This window comes from Theropithecus gelada, chromosome 8, assembly GCF_003255815.1.
Source record: "Theropithecus gelada isolate Dixy chromosome 8, Tgel_1.0, whole genome shotgun sequence".
NCBI lineage: Eukaryota > Metazoa > Chordata > Mammalia > Primates > Cercopithecidae > Theropithecus > Theropithecus gelada.
The window spans coordinates 9,757,985-9,777,802 of NC_037676.1; the positions used below are offsets into that span (position 1 = coordinate 9,757,985).

At 48.7% G+C, this 19,818-nt stretch overlaps 1 protein-coding gene across 1 annotated transcript in view; it reads right to left on the minus strand.

Annotated features, from left to right (window-relative positions):
* The window catches only part of MYOM2 (myomesin 2), a 100,670-nt gene that overhangs the window by 60,218 nt on the left and 20,634 nt on the right, over positions 1-19,818 (minus strand). Inside the window, exons 7-14 of the mRNA XM_025393958.1 lie at positions 16,700-16,788; positions 16,569-16,619; positions 13,772-13,936; positions 12,786-12,947; positions 9,531-9,672; positions 6,939-7,138; positions 6,256-6,309; positions 371-498 (exon numbers count right to left, since the gene is read on the minus strand). Coding sequence (XP_025249743.1) covers positions 371-498; positions 6,256-6,309; positions 6,939-7,138; positions 9,531-9,672; positions 12,786-12,947; positions 13,772-13,936; positions 16,569-16,619; positions 16,700-16,788 — 991 coding nt within the window. The remainder of the gene's footprint in view (positions 1-370; positions 499-6,255; positions 6,310-6,938; positions 7,139-9,530; positions 9,673-12,785; positions 12,948-13,771; positions 13,937-16,568; positions 16,620-16,699; positions 16,789-19,818) is intronic.

Consider the following 19,818-nt stretch of genomic DNA (forward strand, 5'->3'; position numbering starts at 1 on the left):
GAACATGGGCACCCAGAGAGGGAAGCGACTCCCTGCTCACACCAAGGTGCAACGTCGGGCTAGGGCACAGCCCAGCCCCCGGTGCCAATTTCCGCCCCGGCTGTGGTGTGACCTCATGTTCCCCAGCAACGTGCAGGGTCTGGACCCACTGATGGACCATCTTTAAAACACAGCAAACACGACAGTGTGGGGCCACACAGAGATCACAACAGTGGGGGGCCACGCAGAGCTCACGACAGTGGGGGGCCACGCAGAGCTCACGTCAGTGGGGGTCACGCAGAGCTCATGAGAGTGGGGGGCCACGCAGAGCTCACGACACTGGGGGGCCACGCAGAGATCTGCTTTTCCAGGACACAGACCGAGAGTTTACCTTCTCGATGAAGTACATGAGCGGGTCCTTGCCGCGGGGAGTGGGTGGCTCCCAGCTGAGGACGACATAGTTTCTGCTGATCTCGGAGGCGTGCACATTGGTGGGAGGCCCTGGAACCTGGACGTCACCTGGAGGAATAATAAACTCGGTGAGTGCTGGAGGACCCCCATCAGCCTCGCCGTGGCCCACCTCGGGGCACTGGAGGACGCTACCACATGGGTATTGCACTTTGCCCACCTCAGGGCACTGAAGAACGCTACCACATGGGTATCGCACTTTGTCTTATTTCCATTGGGAAAAGCAAACAAACCCCAAAGATCTGCTTCTTCGGAACCAGAGGATAAGGTACCATTAGATCATTTTTGCTTCCGATACAGATATAAGGCAGTTCATAAGAAAGGAATCTCATCTGAAAGTCTTCCAGAGATTCTGCGGGAAGAGGGGGAAGGATTTACCAGAAGAAACCAGGCATTGCATCCAAAATGGAGCCCTGACTGCACTGGGAATCTGTGCAGAGAACGTATTCGCAGTCTGTGTTCTGCAATACGAAGCACCGCGGAGCGAGGTGGCCCCACCGCTAAGGATCCCCTCCAGGTTCTTTCTTTATACCATGTGCCCTCAGAGCACTTAAATTATGCATCCGCTTCTAAAGCACCTTGCCTGCTCCTCCCTCAGAAGCTCAGTACCATATTCACAGGCACTGTAGTCCATGTCTGTATGTTTGAATTCTGGAGTGATGTCAATAAGCCTTCTGCAAATGACTTATGCTAGAATATTTGCAGTCAGAGATGCTCCATATGCCTCTCTTCTGACATACATCTTTTTAAAATATACTATGCAGTGTGGGGATTTCTGTCTTAATTTATAGGAGATTCTCATAAGGAGTGGAGGTGGAGGTTTTTCCAGACCCACAGTTCTTGAAATTGTGATACAAAATGTTATGAACCTCAATTAGATTAGCACATGACTAAAATGGTCTGAAACCTCCCCGGGACATCTCTGAGCCCTTCTCAAAATCCAGTTGCTCCCTCAGGACTCCGTGGCAGGCCAGGAATTGAACACGGAAATAGCACAAAGCAAGACTGGGTTTTGTTTCCTGAGCCCTGTTGCACAGTGCACTGCGTGTCAGAGACAACACAGGCTGAGCTGGGGTCATTCTGGTAAGGTGCTGAATTTCACACAAGGAGTCAGCGTGTCTCCGGAAAGTGCAGAGGGTAAGCAGGGGACACTCCACAGGCCTGCTCTCCACCCTTGCACCGTGTCCACACCTCGAGACCCACAGAAAAGAGCATTCCAGAGAGAAGACGCGGAAAACTCATCTTCCTGTAATACACGCCGAAATTCCAAAATGGAATCCTGGTTTATTTCACAGGTGCTGACGAGGGAAGCAAACCAAGGGGACAGAAAGAACAAGGCAACGAACAGAAGCAGCGAGCAGATGTGAGCCACTGACTGCAGAATCTCGTTCACACTCTCAGAACGGTCTTGCCGCCTTTGCCCCTGCACGTAGCAAAAGACCAGAGAAAGCGGAGTGACAGACAGTTCCTTTGATGACAAGGTGGGAAGAAAGAACACAGCTTTGTCAGCAGGGGATCCCCGGCTGGGGCAAGACACTTGAGTCATTCTTCACGTCGTCATCACCTCGGACAATGTGATCACAGGAGCCTTGTGGATTTGCAGATGCTCCCACCATGGAGAGAGGAGAAAAGGGTTCAAAAGGGTCCCACAAGCCAGGGAGAGGGAAGCACGGGGGTGGGCATGAGCAATGACCCTGCAGCTGAGAGGGGAGCCGAGGGAAAGCAAAGGAACGTTAAGCACACACGAGACACTGCTAGGTACATGTGAGATACCGCTAAGCACACGAGAGACACCACTAAGCACACGCAAGACACCACCAGGCACATGCAGGATGCTGCTAAGCACATGTGAGATGCTGCTAGTCACACATGAGATGCCACTAAGCACACGAGACACCACTAAGCACACGTGAGATGCCACTAGGCGTATGTGAGATGCTGCTAAGCACACACAAGACACTGCTAAGCACACGTGACACACTGCTAAGCACACACGAGATACCACTAAGCACACATGAGATGCCACTGGGCACATGCAAGATGCCGCTAAGCACAGGTTAGTTGCCACTAAGCACACACAAGACACCACTAAGCACACGTGAGACACTGATAAGCACACATGAGACACCACTAAGCACACATAAGACACTGCTAAGCACACCGGAGATGCCGCTAAGCACAGGCGAGACACTGGCCAACGGTTCTACCCCCAGGGCACTGACACTGCCCTACCTCTGCTTCAACCCTGAAGGCTCCCAAGCCCTGTTGCAATGGGCCAAGTCAATACTAAATGAAAACAGTAAGAGATAAACACACACATACTTCTCGTATTATTATGTTATATACATTATTAATATATAATATATATTATTGTTGTAAAATGCTTTCACATCCAATATCTTATTTTGGGTTCTGTTCATGTATGGAGGAAGATACTATTGGTTTCCTCCACTTAAAAATCCAGAAATTGAGTCCGGGCGCGGTGGCTCAAGCCTGTAATCCCAGCACTTTGGGAGGCCGAGATGGGCGGATCACGAGGTCAGGAGATCGAGACCATCCTGGCTAACACGGTGAAACCCCGTCTCTACTAAAAAATACAAAAAACTAGCCGGGCGAGGTGACGGGCGCCTGTAGTCCCAGCTACTCGGGAGGCTGAGGCAGGAGAATGGCGGGAACCCGGGAGGCGGAGCTTGCAGTGAGCTGAGATCCAGCCACTGCACTCCAGCCTGGGCGACAGAGCGAGACTCCGTCTCAAAAAAAAAAAAAAAAAAAATCCAGAAATTGAACTCATAAAAACATAACATTTTCCTAAGATCGCACAGCTACTGGGTGGCTGACTTGGAGTCCAGACTTAGGTCTTCTGGTTCCAACTTCTGCATTTTGTTCCCTCATCCACCTAAGGAAACCACAACCTCCCCAGGAGATTTTTCTCTAAGTAAATGAAACGCCGAGTTTATTTTAGATTTGACAGAATTCTAGGGTCCTGCAGAGCACAGAGCAAGTGACTGAGCACGTGGGCTGCAGACGACCCAGCCCAGGACAGCACAGCCAACGCTTGCATGCATAATTAGGAGAGAAAAACATGGTAAAACAGTAGAGTAAAAACACTCTCATTAAATTCTGCGAGTCTATTCTGGCCTTTCCAAGAATACGGTGTCCATTTTTCAATGAAGCAATTCAAGAAATACTGGGCAAGTTGGGTTTGTGTTAAGGGAAGAGCATGGATAGCCGTTTAAATGTTTGAAGGAAGACATTGCCCAAGATTAAAACAATACGGAAAACTTAGCAAAAAGTCAAAAATAGCAGAGGAGCCATTTTTAGCCAACAACAGTACTGAGTTTCTGTTTCTTTAAAACAAGTGGCATTTACCAAGTGTTTTCTAGCTAAAGCAATGGTAAAAGAAAAAAAAAAAATCAGCTGAAGAAAAAAGACACAGGTAGAAAAGGGAACTTCCTAATAGCAAATCCTTGAACCCCGAAATGGTTCGCTTCGAAACATTACAGATCTCTTTCTTCAGATAAAGATTTTTTAAGTTAGAGGAGTTACTCCTTGTTTAAAACGGCTGAGGTGAACAGATAAACTTTCCAAACCCCCATATCAACGAAGCAGAATTTCAATTTCATACCCAGTTTGTTTCTGACCGTGGAAATTGCCTGTTCACTGTACACAGAGAACTGAAGCCCGGGAGACTGAGCCTCAGGCAGTGTCCATGTACCAAGTCAAGCAATTTTCCATCTGAGAGTCTCACCCTCAGCCTCCCATGACCCACCACATAAACACAGCCTTGGAAAAGTCCCCTGAGGATGAATAAATCCTGCCGCGTTCACAACCGCCTCCAACAGAGGAGGGCACAGGCCCCACCAGCCAGAAACCTGCCTTGCTGAAAGCAAGGAAAACACGAGACCATGGAAAATAGCATCTGTGTCTTTACTCCAGCAAGAAATGAGAGCTACTGTTTCTGGACACCAAACTTGCATTTTATCAACTGGCAAACCAAGCCTCAGGACACCTGCTCTTTCTTCCTTTGACACATCATGAACAGCAGGTTACGTCTATCCCACCACAATCACGTCTCACTAGAAAGATAGACTGTCCCTCCAAAAAGGCAGGGCTTCCGCCTGGGGAAGCTTCATTCCATTACATGATTTCCCTTCCCCAGTGCTCTTCACAATGGCCTTGACAGAAGGCAAATCTCATCACAGATATGTGACGTTTACAAAGCAAGTTACACCTTCTCACCGTGGCTCATTTTTGCCAGGCTGGAATCCTACACATCCACTCAGCATGGTCCGGGCTGCCCGTCTCCTCCCTGAATCTGTCTGCCTGTGAGGAGTGAGAAGGGGGACTACCTGTTCCTCCCACAGGCCAGAACCAGACCTCATTCCACACAACCTGGGCTGACTGTTCCTCCCGCAGGCCAGAACCAGACCTCAATCCACACAGCCTGGGCTGCCTGTGCCTCCCGCAGGCCAGGACCAGACCTCATTCCACACAACCTGGGCTGACTGTTCCTCCCGCAGGCCAGGACCAGACCTCATTCCACACAGCCTGGGCTGACTGTTCCTCCCATAGGCCAGAACCAGACCTCATTCTACACAGCCTGGGCTGACTGTTCCTCCTGCAGGCCAGGACCAGACCTCATTCTACACAGGCTGGTCAGCCTCAAGCATGCCTTCTCTTCCAAAAGAATTTGGAGCCATTTGAAACATCATTCAAATATCCATGTTTTAATCATCCGCAAAATGGAGAGGGTTTACCATGCATGAGACAGAATACTAGGCTGAGTCAAAAAACCAGATGCCCAGGAAGCTGCAAGAAGTTGCCCTCCCCAAAGCCCTCACTTTCATTCCTTACGTATGGAGTGTCTGTCCTGAGTTCTAGGTCCTTCTGGAGCCAGAGGGTTTGACTAAGGCTCAAAGGTTACCTTGGCTTGACCAGAACTCTTAAGGTCTTCTTCTGGAAGTTTGTGTCCCTCATGGGACACATTGGGACATACGTTTGTTTTGAGATCCTGGAGAAAAATCTTCGTGTGGCAGAAAATGCCATGTGTGGATACTAGGTGGGGACCTATCTGCTTCAGACGTAGAAAACCGATCCAGAAAACGTTTTTGAGACCGCAGCTCTGGGAGAGAGAGCACGGCTGTGATTTTAAAGAGCAGCTCAAAATCACCGCTTCTTAGCCAGTGGCTCCAAACTAATTCGAAATCTTTCTTTTTAAGTTTTCACCCATGGCACTCCACGAACTCTAGTTATAAGTCCAATTAAAATCTTTTGATTTATGGTTAATAATGTTGGATTCTCCTTAACACATCATTCTTTCTAAAGCTCTTTAAAAGGAATATCAGGGAGAAGAAATGTCCACAAAATCCAATATAAATAAGGACCAAGAACACCCTTTGGCAGGAAAGACTCAATCCATTTCAGTTAAAATGTCAGGAACAAAATTTTTGCTTAGAAAATGTAAAATGAAATCGATTTCACAACGCAATCCATGAGAACGGATCTTACGTCATCCAGGAACCAAGTCTTAGCTTTAGTTGGGTTTCTTCTCTACGAGTCCCCGAAAGAATGCCTTTGTAAACCCCAAATGAAAGGTGAGTCTAAGACTCACTACTCCTTCACCCTTTCTCCCACCCTCTCACTCTGTCTTGTTTTTTTCTTAGGGCTTGCAGGCCTGACCTGCAGTTTTCATTTTTCCATGCAGAGGCTGTGCCCAGTAGGGGGCGTTCTCTGTCCATCTCTCCCATCTCTAATTACAACTCCAAATCCCCAGGGGACGAGCAGCTGGAGTGATGAGGACTGACTTACCTTCAAGGTCATCCTGATAAATGACAATCTCCTTCTCTCCTTCCAAATGAACGGCTGCGGAGAGAAAGGTTGACACTTGATTTGACACGCGAAGGTTTCCCAAAAAGCCCCCATCTTTCCTAATTCTGTGCTAGCTCTGCATCTCCTCTGCATTAGGACTACAGCCTGTGAGTCCTCTGGGGGCATCCGAGCTGTTTCTGGAAGTGTCCTGGTAACAGCACTTCTCCGCTCTTGGTGGTGGATGCAAAGGACCATGTGGGTAAGGAAAATACAGTGGCTCACCTAGAACCATAACAAAGGGCCCAGTCCCCTTGAGGAATCTGTGTCATGCAAAATTAAAACTCAGAAATAGGATGGCCTTCTAAGTGTCATTATGTGTTGAAATTATATCACCAATGGAATTTTAAAAAAAGGTCTAATTCTGAGCCAATTTGACTGGATTCCAGCAAAGAGCTTTCTGGAGGTGAGGCACAATCATTTTAGAGTGTACATGTCATCCTGTTCCCATTCCTGCAGTGATGTTGGCAGAGACTTTGGAGAACAGTGAAACAGCCTGTGCTACACTCTGCACACAGGGCGTTCTCTCGGCTCGCAACGAGTTGGGAGGGAAAGAGAGAATAGATCACACACAAAACAGCCAAAGCTTCCTGGGCACAGTGGATACTGAGGCGTAAGCGGCTTACCTTGTAACCTTCTGAGGTCCAAGGGGTCAAGTGCGGCCACCGCATCAGAGACCCTGGAGGGGCGGCTGATGCCCGCACTGTTCACCGCCCTCACTCGGAATATGTAAGACCTTCCTTCAAAAAGCCCCGTGACCGGGTATTTGCAGATTTTCACTGGTGCATCATTGCACTGAACCCAGTTGTTCGTTCCTACTTCACATCTTCAAGTTAATAAAAGAAAAACAACAGAGAATAACAAATGTGGCAACCTACTAAATATATATAGGCATATACATATATGCACACACCGATTATAACAGGAAAATATCTCATGCCAGTAAAATCTGTGCTGCTAAAATATTGTCTTGTATAGGTAAACTTTAAAAGACAGAGCTATTTAGAAAATTCAATATATATATAATATGTATTATCTATTATATGTGTAATATATACCCATGAATCTTAATAATTTATAGTTGAAGATCAATTCCTGTCATCAAACACATTTAGGCAAAAATCTCCTCAAAAAGTTATTTTAGACGTATCCTGGACAGTTCTTTTTCCGAATTATGTGACATGGTCAAGGCACCCCTAAGCTGCAGCGTGACCTGTCTGAGGCCCAGGCTGGGGAAACAGGCTCAGGCCCGCTCTGCCTCCAGCTCCCGCCCTACTCTGTGGGACCAAGAGCCCGGGTCCCCGGGAAAGCTGGCTTCCAGTCTCCTGGAATAACATTAGGGCATTTCTTTCTAGGATGCTTCTCATGTGGAATGTAGAAGTCTCTTGAAAATATTAATTCCTGACCAGAAACCTGGAAATACAGGAAAGATTAACCTCCATTTTTCACAGGTTGAAAAATGTAAGAAAAAAACCTTCATGTTAAATCCCCAGGAGAAAAGAGCCAGTTCAGAAAATCAGTCTTGGGAGGGAGCACTTCAACCCCAGAGTGGTGCCTTCATCTGGGAAAGAACCAGCTCTCCCGCTAAGGATCTAGCACTTTCAATGAAAGCTCTCTGATCCACAAGTCATGGGCTGTTTTAGCCAAAGAGAACAACAAGGTCAAAACCAAAAGTCTGGTGGGAAAACCTTCAACTTCAAGCAACAGCTGGCAAGTTGTAAGCCTGAAGGAAGGACAGAGGAGTAGCTGCACCCCCCACTTCCAAATGCACCCCCATTCCCAAAACGTTCGGTTGCTTTGATGTTCACGTTTGCTCTTTTTGTAATAAGGGGAGGAATGCGGATTGTTAACTGAGACAGTGCAGGAAATGGTTTGTGTCAACATGGCCAGAGAAGTTATCAGCTGTCCCAGGAGAAAAGAAGATCACTTTGAGGGTTTGTTTCTCTTGCTGTTGTTGCTTAATTCAAGGTAAGCCCTGAACAGCAGTCCCTGCAGAACTGTCTCTAGCACATCAAAATATTACTTTGATGGGGAATGTTTAAGCCAAACAAGTAGCTTTGTTGGAAGAGAATTTAATCAACGTAAAAAAAAATTAAGCCAATTCCCTCTTTTTTTCCTGAGCTAATCACCTTATTTTTCTGTTTAATATACATGTAAAATTTTGCATTTCTAGCAGGAACCATCCTCTTTTTTTTTTTTTTTTTTTTTTTTTTTGAGAAGGAGTCTCACTCTGTCGCCAGGCTGGAGTGCAGTGGCTCAATCTCATCTCACTGCAACCTCCGCCTCCCCAGCTCAAGAGATTCTCCTGCCTCAGCCTCCTAAGTAGCTGGGATTATAAGCACACACCACCACACCCAGCTAATTTTTGTATTTTTAGTAGAGACAGGGTTTCACCATATTGGCCAGGATGGTCTTGATCTCCTGAACTCGTGATCCACCTGCCTTGGCCTCCCAAAGTGCTGGGATTACAGGCGTGAGCCAACGTACCTGGCCAGAACCATCCTCTTATACTGTCTAATTTCTAAATTCATTTTCTCAACTAGAATTTACTCCAATAACCGGAATTTGTATTTAGGGCATAAACTGCATATCCAGTAAACCCACTGGCTCTGCTCAGTATACTTCCCAGCCTCCGAGTGCTGTCCCCAATACGGGAAGTCAAAGAGTTCAAACTCCACTGGCTCCAATGATGACCTAAACGTAAGTTATCAACTAAAACACAAACCCAATATTTCAAAGCTCAAGATTTCTCCCTTGGAAACAAGAAGAACACATATTCCTCAGAAGAGAAAAGGAAAGAACTTCGGTAGAAATGAGCTGGCATTCTTCACACCACTTTGTCTCTCAGGAGGTAAGGACAGTTCCAAACCTGAATTCTGCTAGAGCCAGGGCCCTCTCCAGTATGAGGCACAGCCCGTACCTCAACAGAAGCACAGCACGAGGCTCAGAGCAAGCCTGAAGACATTGGTGCGATTGGTTACTGGCAATTGGTTACTGTGCAACAGGCAAATGAGGCCCCACTTTCAACAAAAAGAAACCCAGTGTGGTTACGCTGGGCTCAGCCCACTTGGCCGTCTTTACCAATTGCCTAAACAGGACCTTATACGACCAATTAGCCATGGACCTAGAGCCAATCAAAAAATGGGAACGTCAACCTGTGTTGAGAAAGATTTCTCAATATATCGTCCATGGTAAGATTCCATGCAGAAGACACTCACCGGTCCACAAAATAGCCCATGACGGGGCTCTCGGTGGTGGTGTTGGGCGGCTTCCAGGTCACGATGACGTAGTCTCGGTTGGCATCGTGGCACTGCAAGTCCATGGGTGCGCCAGGGGCCCCTGTGACCAGTGGGTCAGCATCTTGGGGCAGGGAGAGAAAAGGCACACAGCTGTCATTTAAAGGCTGGGGTCACTGCAAAGCCTATTTACAGCTCCTCCAAGCTCCAATTCTATCCCCTTGATTTGATCCACTGTTTAATCCTCAAGTTCCAAGTACTAGAATATTTCTTACTCTGGTGGAAATTGGTGACAAGAAATATAAAATTCTTTATGAATTAAAAAGTTTCAAAACATAGAATCCTCGATAAAACACTTAAGTCTACAAATTTTTGTCGTTAGATCCCGAATTCGGTTCATCTTCTCTTGGTGCTGCTATGTTGCATAACGGCACGTGGCCAGAAAAGTGTGGATGAAACAGTGACAACAATTCAGCATTTCTAACACCTGAGAAATATCACCTGAGATACTCTTCTATTTCAAAATCCTTAGGAAATTGGGTGATTTACTCTTTGGGCCAATTTTGAGCCAATGTTTGGGACAATATTGTATCATTCATTTCTCAGTCTATTGATGACCATGTTGCAATTAGGTTTAATTACAGCTGCATGAAAACCAACAGAGCAACTTAGAAAGTTAACACACAGAATGTTAACCCTCTTATCTGAACTATGTATTTATTCAGTAGCCATGGCTGTCCTGTGACGCATCCTTAGCAGTGTAAGCACTATCCAGTTTCCTGCTCACATATCCTCAGGGTATTAAAAGCTGAGAATTTCCTGACATTGAGCCAAGTAGTTTCCTCTCGCATTCAAAAGCCTCAGAAAGCGATTGAAAATGGTTAAACTCCCCACCCTCGCCTTAATTTCTTCCCATTGTTGTTGCTGAGTGAGCAAGGCAATTTGAACCATGTTGCATGTATTGCCTTTTTATGGCGTGGAGCGTCATAGCAGCAGGCACATGCAGAGGATGGAAGGGACATTTAACGCCCACCTAATAATAGCAGTGAAACGTGGTGGGAGTGTCTAACCTCACAGACTTGCAAGCTTAGGCTATCGTGTGGGAAGTAAGGAGGGTGAGATACGTTTGGTCGATATTTCTTCTATTTCTTTTCAGATGAAATATTCTTTAATGATACAGTCCTTTCTTTAAGCTCTGATCTAATGGATGCAATGGAAAAAATAATCATGACGATGTACAGATGCATCTTGCACCCCCCTGGAGCTGGAGGCAGGTGGGAAGGTGAGAACCTGGGCAGCAGGTAAGGACACCCGGCTGATCAGGATGGAGCCAGGAGCCCGGGGACCCGGAGAGGAGCAGCAGCCACATGGCGCAGGAACGCTCCAATGCCTTCCTTGTAGGTCAGCTGTGCCTCAGCAAGGAGGCTGCCCCTAAACCCAGAGGCTGCCGAGATGCTGCCCAGGGCAGAAGCGGGAGGGGAGTGAAATAGACACTGATAAAAATGTAGGTGAGGCCAGGCAGGGTGGTTCATGCCTGTCATCCCAACGCTTGGAAGGCCAAGGCGGGGCTGATCACTTATGGTCAAGAGTTCGAGACCAGCCTGACCAACATGGTGAAATCCCGTCTCTACTAAAAATACAAAAATTATCCTGGCATGGTGGTACACGCCTGTAGTCCCAGCTGCTCAGGAGGCTGAAGCAGGAGAATCGCTTGAACCCAGGAGGCAGAGGTTTCAGTGAGTCAAGATAGCGCCATTGCACTCCAGCCTGGGCAACAAGGACTCCGTCTCAAAAAATAAACGAATAAATAAATAATAAAAATACAAAAAATAATCAGGGCACGGTGGCGGGCACCTGTAGTCCCAGCTGCTCGGGAGGCTGAGGCAGGAGAATGGCTTGAACCCGGGAGGCGGAGTTTGCAGTGAGCTGAGATCGCACCACTGCACTCCAGCCCAGGCGACAGAGTGAGAATCCGTCTCAAAAGCAAAATGAAACAAAAAAAAAGGGTTGGGGGGTAGGTGGCCCCTCCTTCTCAGTCACATGAAAACACTACAACTGTATAGCAGGAGCTCAGGCTCCAACAATATTTAAATCCCAGCTTCCCCAGCCTACAGACATCTCTCCTGCCTCTGAGCCTCAACAGATTCATCTGGAAAACGGAGAACAGTATTTCCTTTTGCTGTTATTGTAAGAATTCTAGCTTATGTATACACGGATGTTTACGTAAGTACAGACACATACATGCACACCTATAGGATGTATACAATAGGCATTTTATAAATATATACATGTATATCACAAATTTTGTCTTTCTTTTCATAAAATGGAATGAGTGAAGCCTCCATAGTGAGTCTGTCGTGAAGACTAAATCCGTGTAGGACCCCAGCACACTGCCTGACATAAAGCCTCCAGTGGTGATGGCTGTTGTGGCCACAAACGTCTTTTTTTTTTTTTTTTTTTTTTTTTTTTTTTTGAGACGGAGTCTCGCTCTGTGGCCCAGGCTGGAGTGAGTGGCCGGATCTCAGCTCACTGCAAGCTCCGCCTCCCGGGTTCCCGCCATTCTCCTGCCTCAGCCTCCCGAGTAGCTGGGACTACAGGAGCTGCCACCACGCCCGGCTCATTTTTTTGTATTTTTAGTAGAGACAGGGTTTCACCATGTTAGCCAGGATGGTCTCGATCTCCTGACCTCGTGATTCGCCCGTCTTGGCCTCCCAAAGTGCTGGAATTACAGGCGTGAGCCACAGCGCCCGGCCACAAACGTCTTAAGCACAAGTTTCGTTAAAGCGGTTGGTGGAGGTCACAGCACTGGCTGTCATCCTCACGTCTGTTTCTCTTAAGCCAAAGTCCAGAGGGAGTGAGTCGCTGGCAGGAGAGGAAGGAAGCTCTTCCCTGGGACTCCAACACTGTGCCCCTCTTTGTCCTCGGGCTACCTTCCCTGAGAATCAGTAAATCTGGTGCACTTACTCTTGGGAGCCATTTGTCAAATGCTCATGAGTATATGAACGAATGACGATTCTGGTCTATTCTGGATTGTGTCCTGATTCCTCTGTCTGCTCATCGGCAGGAAGCGCCTGGTGTGCCCGTGCACCGAGGGAAAGTCGGTGCCACACGGAGGTCTCTAAGGATCAAAGTGGTCTCACACCTTCCTGACTCCTTTTCCCAGTGCCTCACTCCTCCCAGGGCCGCCTCCCCTCCCCGGGCACACACAAGGTCTGAACCCTGACAACCCTGCCACACCTCTGACAAACAGGAAGGCGCTGTGGTCACTGACGCCGCCCCGAGACACAATGCGCAGGGTGTACAGGCCCTCGTCGTCCTTGTGCAGGTGGCTGAAGGACAGGGAGGCCTGGCCTTCTCCAAAGAACATCTTCGTCCACTTAGACTCTTTCACCAGCACATCTGAAAGAAAAAGCGTTTACATGGAAGGTTTGCATCTGAAATCACCCCAGCAGGGAAAGAAAGCCCGAGGACACCAGCGTCGCCTCAGCAGGACAGGACAGTGGAGCTGCACACCACGGAAGGCAGAGCCTCAACCTGGTAAAATCCCAACAGCTGTACTTCATGGAAGCACATACATGAATGGAGCAGCCACAGCCCAGAACACGGGCTGCCACCCCACAGCCCAGAGCACGGGCTGCCACTTGAGTGGGTAAAGGTGGAACATGCTGCGAGCGGCCGCCAGCTTTGTCCTCAGGTAAGCTGCGTTCACCTGGGGGCTCCCTGCTTCTCTGCTGGGTGGCCACTGCCCTAACCAGCTTCCTCATGCCCATAGGGAATCACAGGGGCGTGGGGCTACTGTCACATCTCCAAAGAACCCAGCATAGACCCTCCGCATCACCAAACTCTAAAAACAAAATGACTGGACTGGAAGGAAGAAAAGAATCGCAATAGGACTAAGGTAGCATTTCTGTCTAGAGATAGTACTCAAGCTGCTAACCAGCCCCTTCCATGCAGTAATGTGCATTAAACTCAATCTCAATAGCACGAGATCATTCTGTCTGTCGTCATACGAGCGATCGGTCTCTAAGTGGCTGCTCTAGATTTGAGGTTTCTGTTCAAAGTCAACGGTGGGCCGCCAAGTTCTCTACAGTCCCTCAGTTTGTTCGGCTGTCTGGAGCTGACCCAGTGGTAGAGACAAAAGCCACATTGACACCCACATTTAAAGGATATTTCAACCCAAATCCTCCTGGCGTGTGCCCAGATCTGGGCTGTGTCCTACTCACCATCACGGTACCACTCGGCTCGCGGCTGCACCCGCTTCAGGTCCGGCGTCACCAGCATGGTGCACTTGAGAGTGACCGTCTCGCCTTCCCTCCTGAAGGTGACCCCAAACTTCTCCAAAAACTGGACGTCGAAGTGCGTATACGGAATCACTGATGACAGGGGCACTGCACAGAAACGATGGAGGCTTTCAGGGCCGAAGGGCAGAGAGCATCTTTGAAAGCAGACACGCTCAGGCCGTCACCACAAAAACATGTCTTTGTCACCGCCCCACAGCATGGAACACCCCAGCCAGGTCTGTGCTCCAGATGGAATATCTGTGTCCCAAATTCTAGGGTTGAATCCCTGACCTTCAGTGGGACGGTGTGAGGAAGTGAGGCCTTTGGAAGGCAATGAGGGTGGGATGAGATGATGAGAGCTGGGCCCCAGGGCGGGGATGAGCGCTGTTGGAAGAGGAGGAAGAGGCCAGACCTTCCTCCCGTCCACGTGAGGACACCGTGAGCAGGTGCCGTCAGCAACTCAGGAGGAGGGTTCTCACCAGAAGCTACGCCTGCTGAGTGTCAGACTTCTGCCTCCAGAACAGAGAGGATAAGTGCTTATTGTTCGTAAACTGCCCCGGCCATGGCGTGTTGTTCCAGCAGCCAGAGCTGAGACAAGCCACTGCTGAAGAATTAAATGTCACAAAGTCGACCTTGTGGTGTCGTTAGAGGCAGGGCTGAGAACCTGATCGTGTGTGAAGACTAAAGGTTTAAGTCCAACCTCAGCCCCAGACTGTGGCTTCTGGCAAGTCACATGGACTTGGAGGCCACGGCTGCCTCCTCTTCAAAACAAACGGTGGTGTTTGCATCCATAGAGTTTAGAGTTCACCCAAATGAAGCAACTAGATCCAGAAGTGTCAGCCTGGTTAAATTTCAAAAATATGTGTGGTAGGGGGAGTACATACGTGTCAGGAAAAAATCTATACTGAATTTTTAAAACCAAAAAAACCTGTATGATTTACAGATATATGCATGTAGGGAAGTTTAAACAATAACTGCAGGCCGGGTACGGTGGCTCATGCCTATAATCCCAGCAATTTGGGAGGCCAAGGCAGGAGGATCACTTGAGCCCAGTAGTTTAAGACCAACATGGGCAACCTGGTGAAACTGCATCTCTACAAAATACAAAAAAAAAACAAATGAGCCAGGTTTGGTGACACACGCCTGTAGTCCCAGCTACTTGGGAGGTTGATTCCTTGAGCCAGGGAGATCAAGGCTGCAGTGAGCCAAGATTGCACCACTGCACTCCAGCCTGGGTGACAGAGTGAGACCCTGTCTCAAAAATAAATAAATAAATAAAAATAAAAAATTTTAAAAGCCACTGCAAATGCCAGGACGGTGTGGGAGACGGACAGGAGCAGCATTGGGTGCTTTCATCATCTGTGATTGTTTCAGCTCTTGGAAAACAATTGAAGCTACCCTGAATGGTACACTGTACAATGGCTAATGTTGTGTTATGCAAATTGGACTTTGATGAAAAACAAGTGAAGCAAAAATAGCAAGATATTTCCCCCGTCAAACACGGGTGGTGAACACACGAGCATTCTTACATGGTGATCTATGCTGTAACTGCACCACGGTTCTTGTTTAGGAAGATAAAATGTTCCTAGGTAGGAGAAACCCCGGGATGGGACCAGGTGACCGCCAGGACCTGCCCAGCTCATCAGTGCCTGGGGCTCCTCTCCACACAGACTCCGTGGTGTCCTGAGGGCCAGAACTGCACACAGACGCCCAGATCTCCCGGCCTCCCCAGGCTCACCTTGGCCTGGTCCCTGCCTGCCCTTTGGTGGTCTTGGAGGCTCACCGAGTGTTGAATGTAGCCCAGCAATAAAAGTCACACAGAAATAGCAAGCGGAGGCCACGCCCACAGTGTCCAGCAGCTGCCAGGAGGCTCCACCCTCCATCATCACTTTGGTCAACTCTCCACTCCCAGCACGTGGCCCGGAGCATCTAAGCCTTGCATTACAGTAAAATCAGTGCTTCCATCGGAATGTACGGTTCCTTCCTGGGAAGTTCAGGCCAATTCTAAAACTCACTCCCAAGCCATAAACAAGCTGCATTGAAAGTGCATCCATCATGTCCCAATTCTCAGATGCCCTCATGGGGACCTCCTCACCTCACCCAGCATGGGTCACCCAGCACCACGGGACTGCGAAGGTGAAGCCAGCCCAGGGCCAGAGACGGCTTCGCCTCATTACAGGGCCACGGCAGGTCCCAGGCCTGGGGCGGGTTTCTGGGCCAAAGCCTGCTGCACTGCCCTCATTTTGACCTGAAGTTTTTTGTTACAAGGACCAAGAGACTTTTGGAGGAAAAAAAAAAACAAAAAACACCACCTCTCCTTAAACACAAAACAGCAACGGGATGCATTCAGGTCAAGAATTTGAATGTGTCTCTTTTTTTCCAATTCAAAAATGTAGTCTCTCCAAGCGATGTTTTCACCAGTCTAAAAATACCACCTAGCCATAGAATGACGTGGGAACAAATTGTCAGCACGCTAACACCAGTCAGGAGAAACTTGGAGGAGTTTTCTGAAATATGATTTTTGTAAAAAAGAGTTGGCCCTTAGGTGTGAACCCGGGAGGCAGGGCTTGCCGTGAGCCGAGATGGCACCACTGCACTCCAGCCTGGGTGACAGAGCGAGACTCCGTCCCAGAAAAAAAAAAAAAAAAAAAAGTTTGGCCCTTAGGAAACCATGTTTTCAAATTGTCTGCTATGTCACTAAACATTTCACCACACAGAAAGGAAACGAAAACCCACTTACATCCTATCGGGAGTCCCACCGAACGGAACGGTTCCTCGTCTCCCCGGAACCCTGCAAGACAGTGAAGTGAGCGCAGCAAGAAAGAGAAAAGCAGGAGGAAGGCGCTCCGTGAAAGCCCACCCGACACTCACTTCTCACCACCACCGCCGCGTTGGTGGACACCTGTCCGTGGGCATTGGTGGCCACTGCTGAGTACGTCGCGGTGTCGTCAAAGTCTACCCTTGGAGAGAAAAAGCGAGAGAAAGTCTGCGGGACCGTCCTGTAAAAGTCAGTGACCCGGATTGCACAAAAGCATTCCTCGAAAGCAAATCACATGGCGTGGGTTATTTGTTCATGAGTGATTTGTACAAGAACAATGCCAGCTCTGTCCTTGGAAAGGTGAGGCAGCAACTCGGTATTAATTATAGACACAGATGAAGGCCTGATCCCAGACGATGGTGCAGCTTTGGCCTTCAGAATAAAATGGTACTGGCACTCCTGAAAATCCTTTGTTCATTCTCAAGGAGAAGTCTCTATTCCATTCTGGTCCATTTTTACTACCTCTATAGAATGTGAGGCTTCATCTTGTCAGTGGACAGCCTCCCGCGACCTCAAGCTCCAGCAGAACCACTCGCGATGGGATGATACAGAGCCTGTGGGGGAAAGCCTTGGACCCGCTCCATGTAGGAGCGAGGGTGCTGCCAGAGAAGAAGGCAGAGCGCTGCTTCAGGGAGGCCCTGAACCATGGCGGCGGGTCCATTCCATGAGGGAGCTGTTCCCACGCAGGGAGTTGTTCCCAGGTGGGCAATCCATCCCATGACAGTTCTAAGGTAGTCCCGGAGCTTGAGCTTTGCTCCACTCTCCCAGGCGATCCTGGTGCACAGGGGCATTGAGGGGCTGCCCTCAGAATGCTCTCCGCCTGGTGCACACGGGCATTGAGAAGCTGCACCTGGGATGCTGTGCGTCTCCGCCTGGTGCACACGGCACTGAAGAACTGCGCCCGGGATGCTCCCCACCTGTGCATGCAGGCATTGAGAAGCTGCACCTGGGATGCTCCCCACCCTTTAATACCCCTGAGATGAGAATCCCGGAATCAAGCCGCTGAGAACCCATCAAAGCCCTCAACACTGCTTGTGCCTGGCACACACAAAGGGTTCCAAGGTGCAAACAGAGACCGATTAACTCCTAAGTGACAAGCTCCCTGTTCCAAAAGCCGATTCTACAGCCCGACCTGGCTCCCCAGCAGGATCCCATGCTCATAAGAGGCTACGTCCAGAATCCCAAAGTAATAGGATCCCCAGATACGAATCACCCACTCAAGGGTGTATTGAAATGTCTGAGTTGGACTCTACCTGAGACACTGATGTATGTTTACCCCTGGGGAAAAAACAAACAAACAAAAAAACATGACTTAGGAATAGCCAGAGACCCCAGGCTCACAAACCCCAAGTCCCTGTGGGGGTGGGTCTTCCGCTTCCCCTTATCCATGGCACTAAAGCTAAAACTTCTTCTCTTGGCTGTGAACTGTCTTCCCACCAGCTTCCCCAGGAAATGGAGACAAGAGGGGGTAAGGAAGAGGCGCTGAGATCAGCTGAGCTTTTACTCAACACTAAGCCCTCTTCAGGTCACGTTACGTCAGCATTTCCATGTTCATCCTCAAGTAGCCTTGAAATAGACGTCATTATCCCGCTAGGATGGTGAGCAAGCAACATGGCAGCTAAGAAGCTAGGTTAACAAGGTCCACGTGACTCCAAAATTGCATTCTTTCTGGCAGCTCCTTTCCAAGCCATGGACACCTGAGCAGAATCTTAATCTGGGAAAAGAAACAACACAAAAAGTCCCCACTTTTGAGAAAAGCAAGAGTTACTCAAGTCTGACTTTTCAAATGCATCAAGAAGCCAGTGCCTCCAGAGACAAAATCCATTCCTGCAAAGTCATCAGTAATTTTATTTTCTTCTCTGTTCCACTAGGAGCTGAACATATTTTCTTAGACCAAAAATTTCCATTTCTCCAACAAAAGGGAAACAGCGTGTCTGAGACCTGTGCTATTACCAAGAATTATTTCCCCTCCTCCTGAAGTTCAAATCCAGCCTCAATATGTCAGAGAAAGCCATCCGGTCTCCCTGGCTGCCACTGCTCAAGGGACAGAGGACACCTCAGAGCCCGGTCCGGGTAGATCTTCAAACCAAGAGCATTACCTTCTAGTTCACCTTGGAGGAATACAAGCCGAACTACAAAATCATCAGCAAAGCTACAATGCCAGCCTGAACTCATTAGAAGCTACACTGCTATGCAATTTCCAGATTCACCGCAAGTACAGCCGTGTCTCCGGGGCAAAGTAACAGTGTGTGTAAAACACATAAAAATCCCATAAGTAGAGGATTTCTCCAGTGCTAAGTGTTAACAACCTGTGCTGATCTACCCATATAATTCACACATAATACTCGTATACACATTCCCACAGGGAGCGCAACCTGCCGCTGCCTCTCGGAACATGCCTGGGACTGGGTTCCGGGGTGGAAGGAGGAGCTGCTTCTCTGCGGAACCCATGGGCATTTCTCCATTTTGTTTGTTTGTTTGTTTTGTGCTCATGTTACTTCTTCTAAATAATAAAACCGTTATGTTTTCATAAATGCATTCTCCAAACCCAAAGATATTCTTTTGGGATTCGCCCTAACCCTTCCTCTCCAACAATCCCACCCCCACTAGCAATAACACAACAGATGAGAGAAACAAGGGCGACAGCCTCCCACAGGCACTGCTGGAAGGATTCGAATGCCAGCGTATATGGAAGTGAGCAAGGCGGTCTGTAAAAATCTGCTTGATCAGAATCTGCTGACCTGGAGCCTGTCCTGCGAATGCACAATCCAGGTGGACTCAGACTCGCAAGGAGGGAGCCATTAAACCAGAGAAGCACAGAGCAGGTGCACGGGCAGTTCCCATGCAGGAACCGCCGGACGTGACCCTGCTGGACCAGGGCAGGACTCATGGGACGTGACCTGGCTGGACAAGGGCACAGGCTGTCCCCAAGCCCAGCAGGTCACCATCATGACCAGTTCCTGAGTGAGGAGGGGTGAATGTCTTGACCCACCCTTGTCCTCGAGGAACGGGAGTATGGGCTGCATGGACGGGGCTCCAGCCAGTCCCCTCAAAAACCCTGCTGCTGCCTGTTACGTAACATCGACGGCATTCACGCTGCGCCCCACGGCTCTCAACTCAAAACTCCCCTGTGTGCTGCACATTCCTTCTTCCGTGTGTTTTAGCCGTTTTT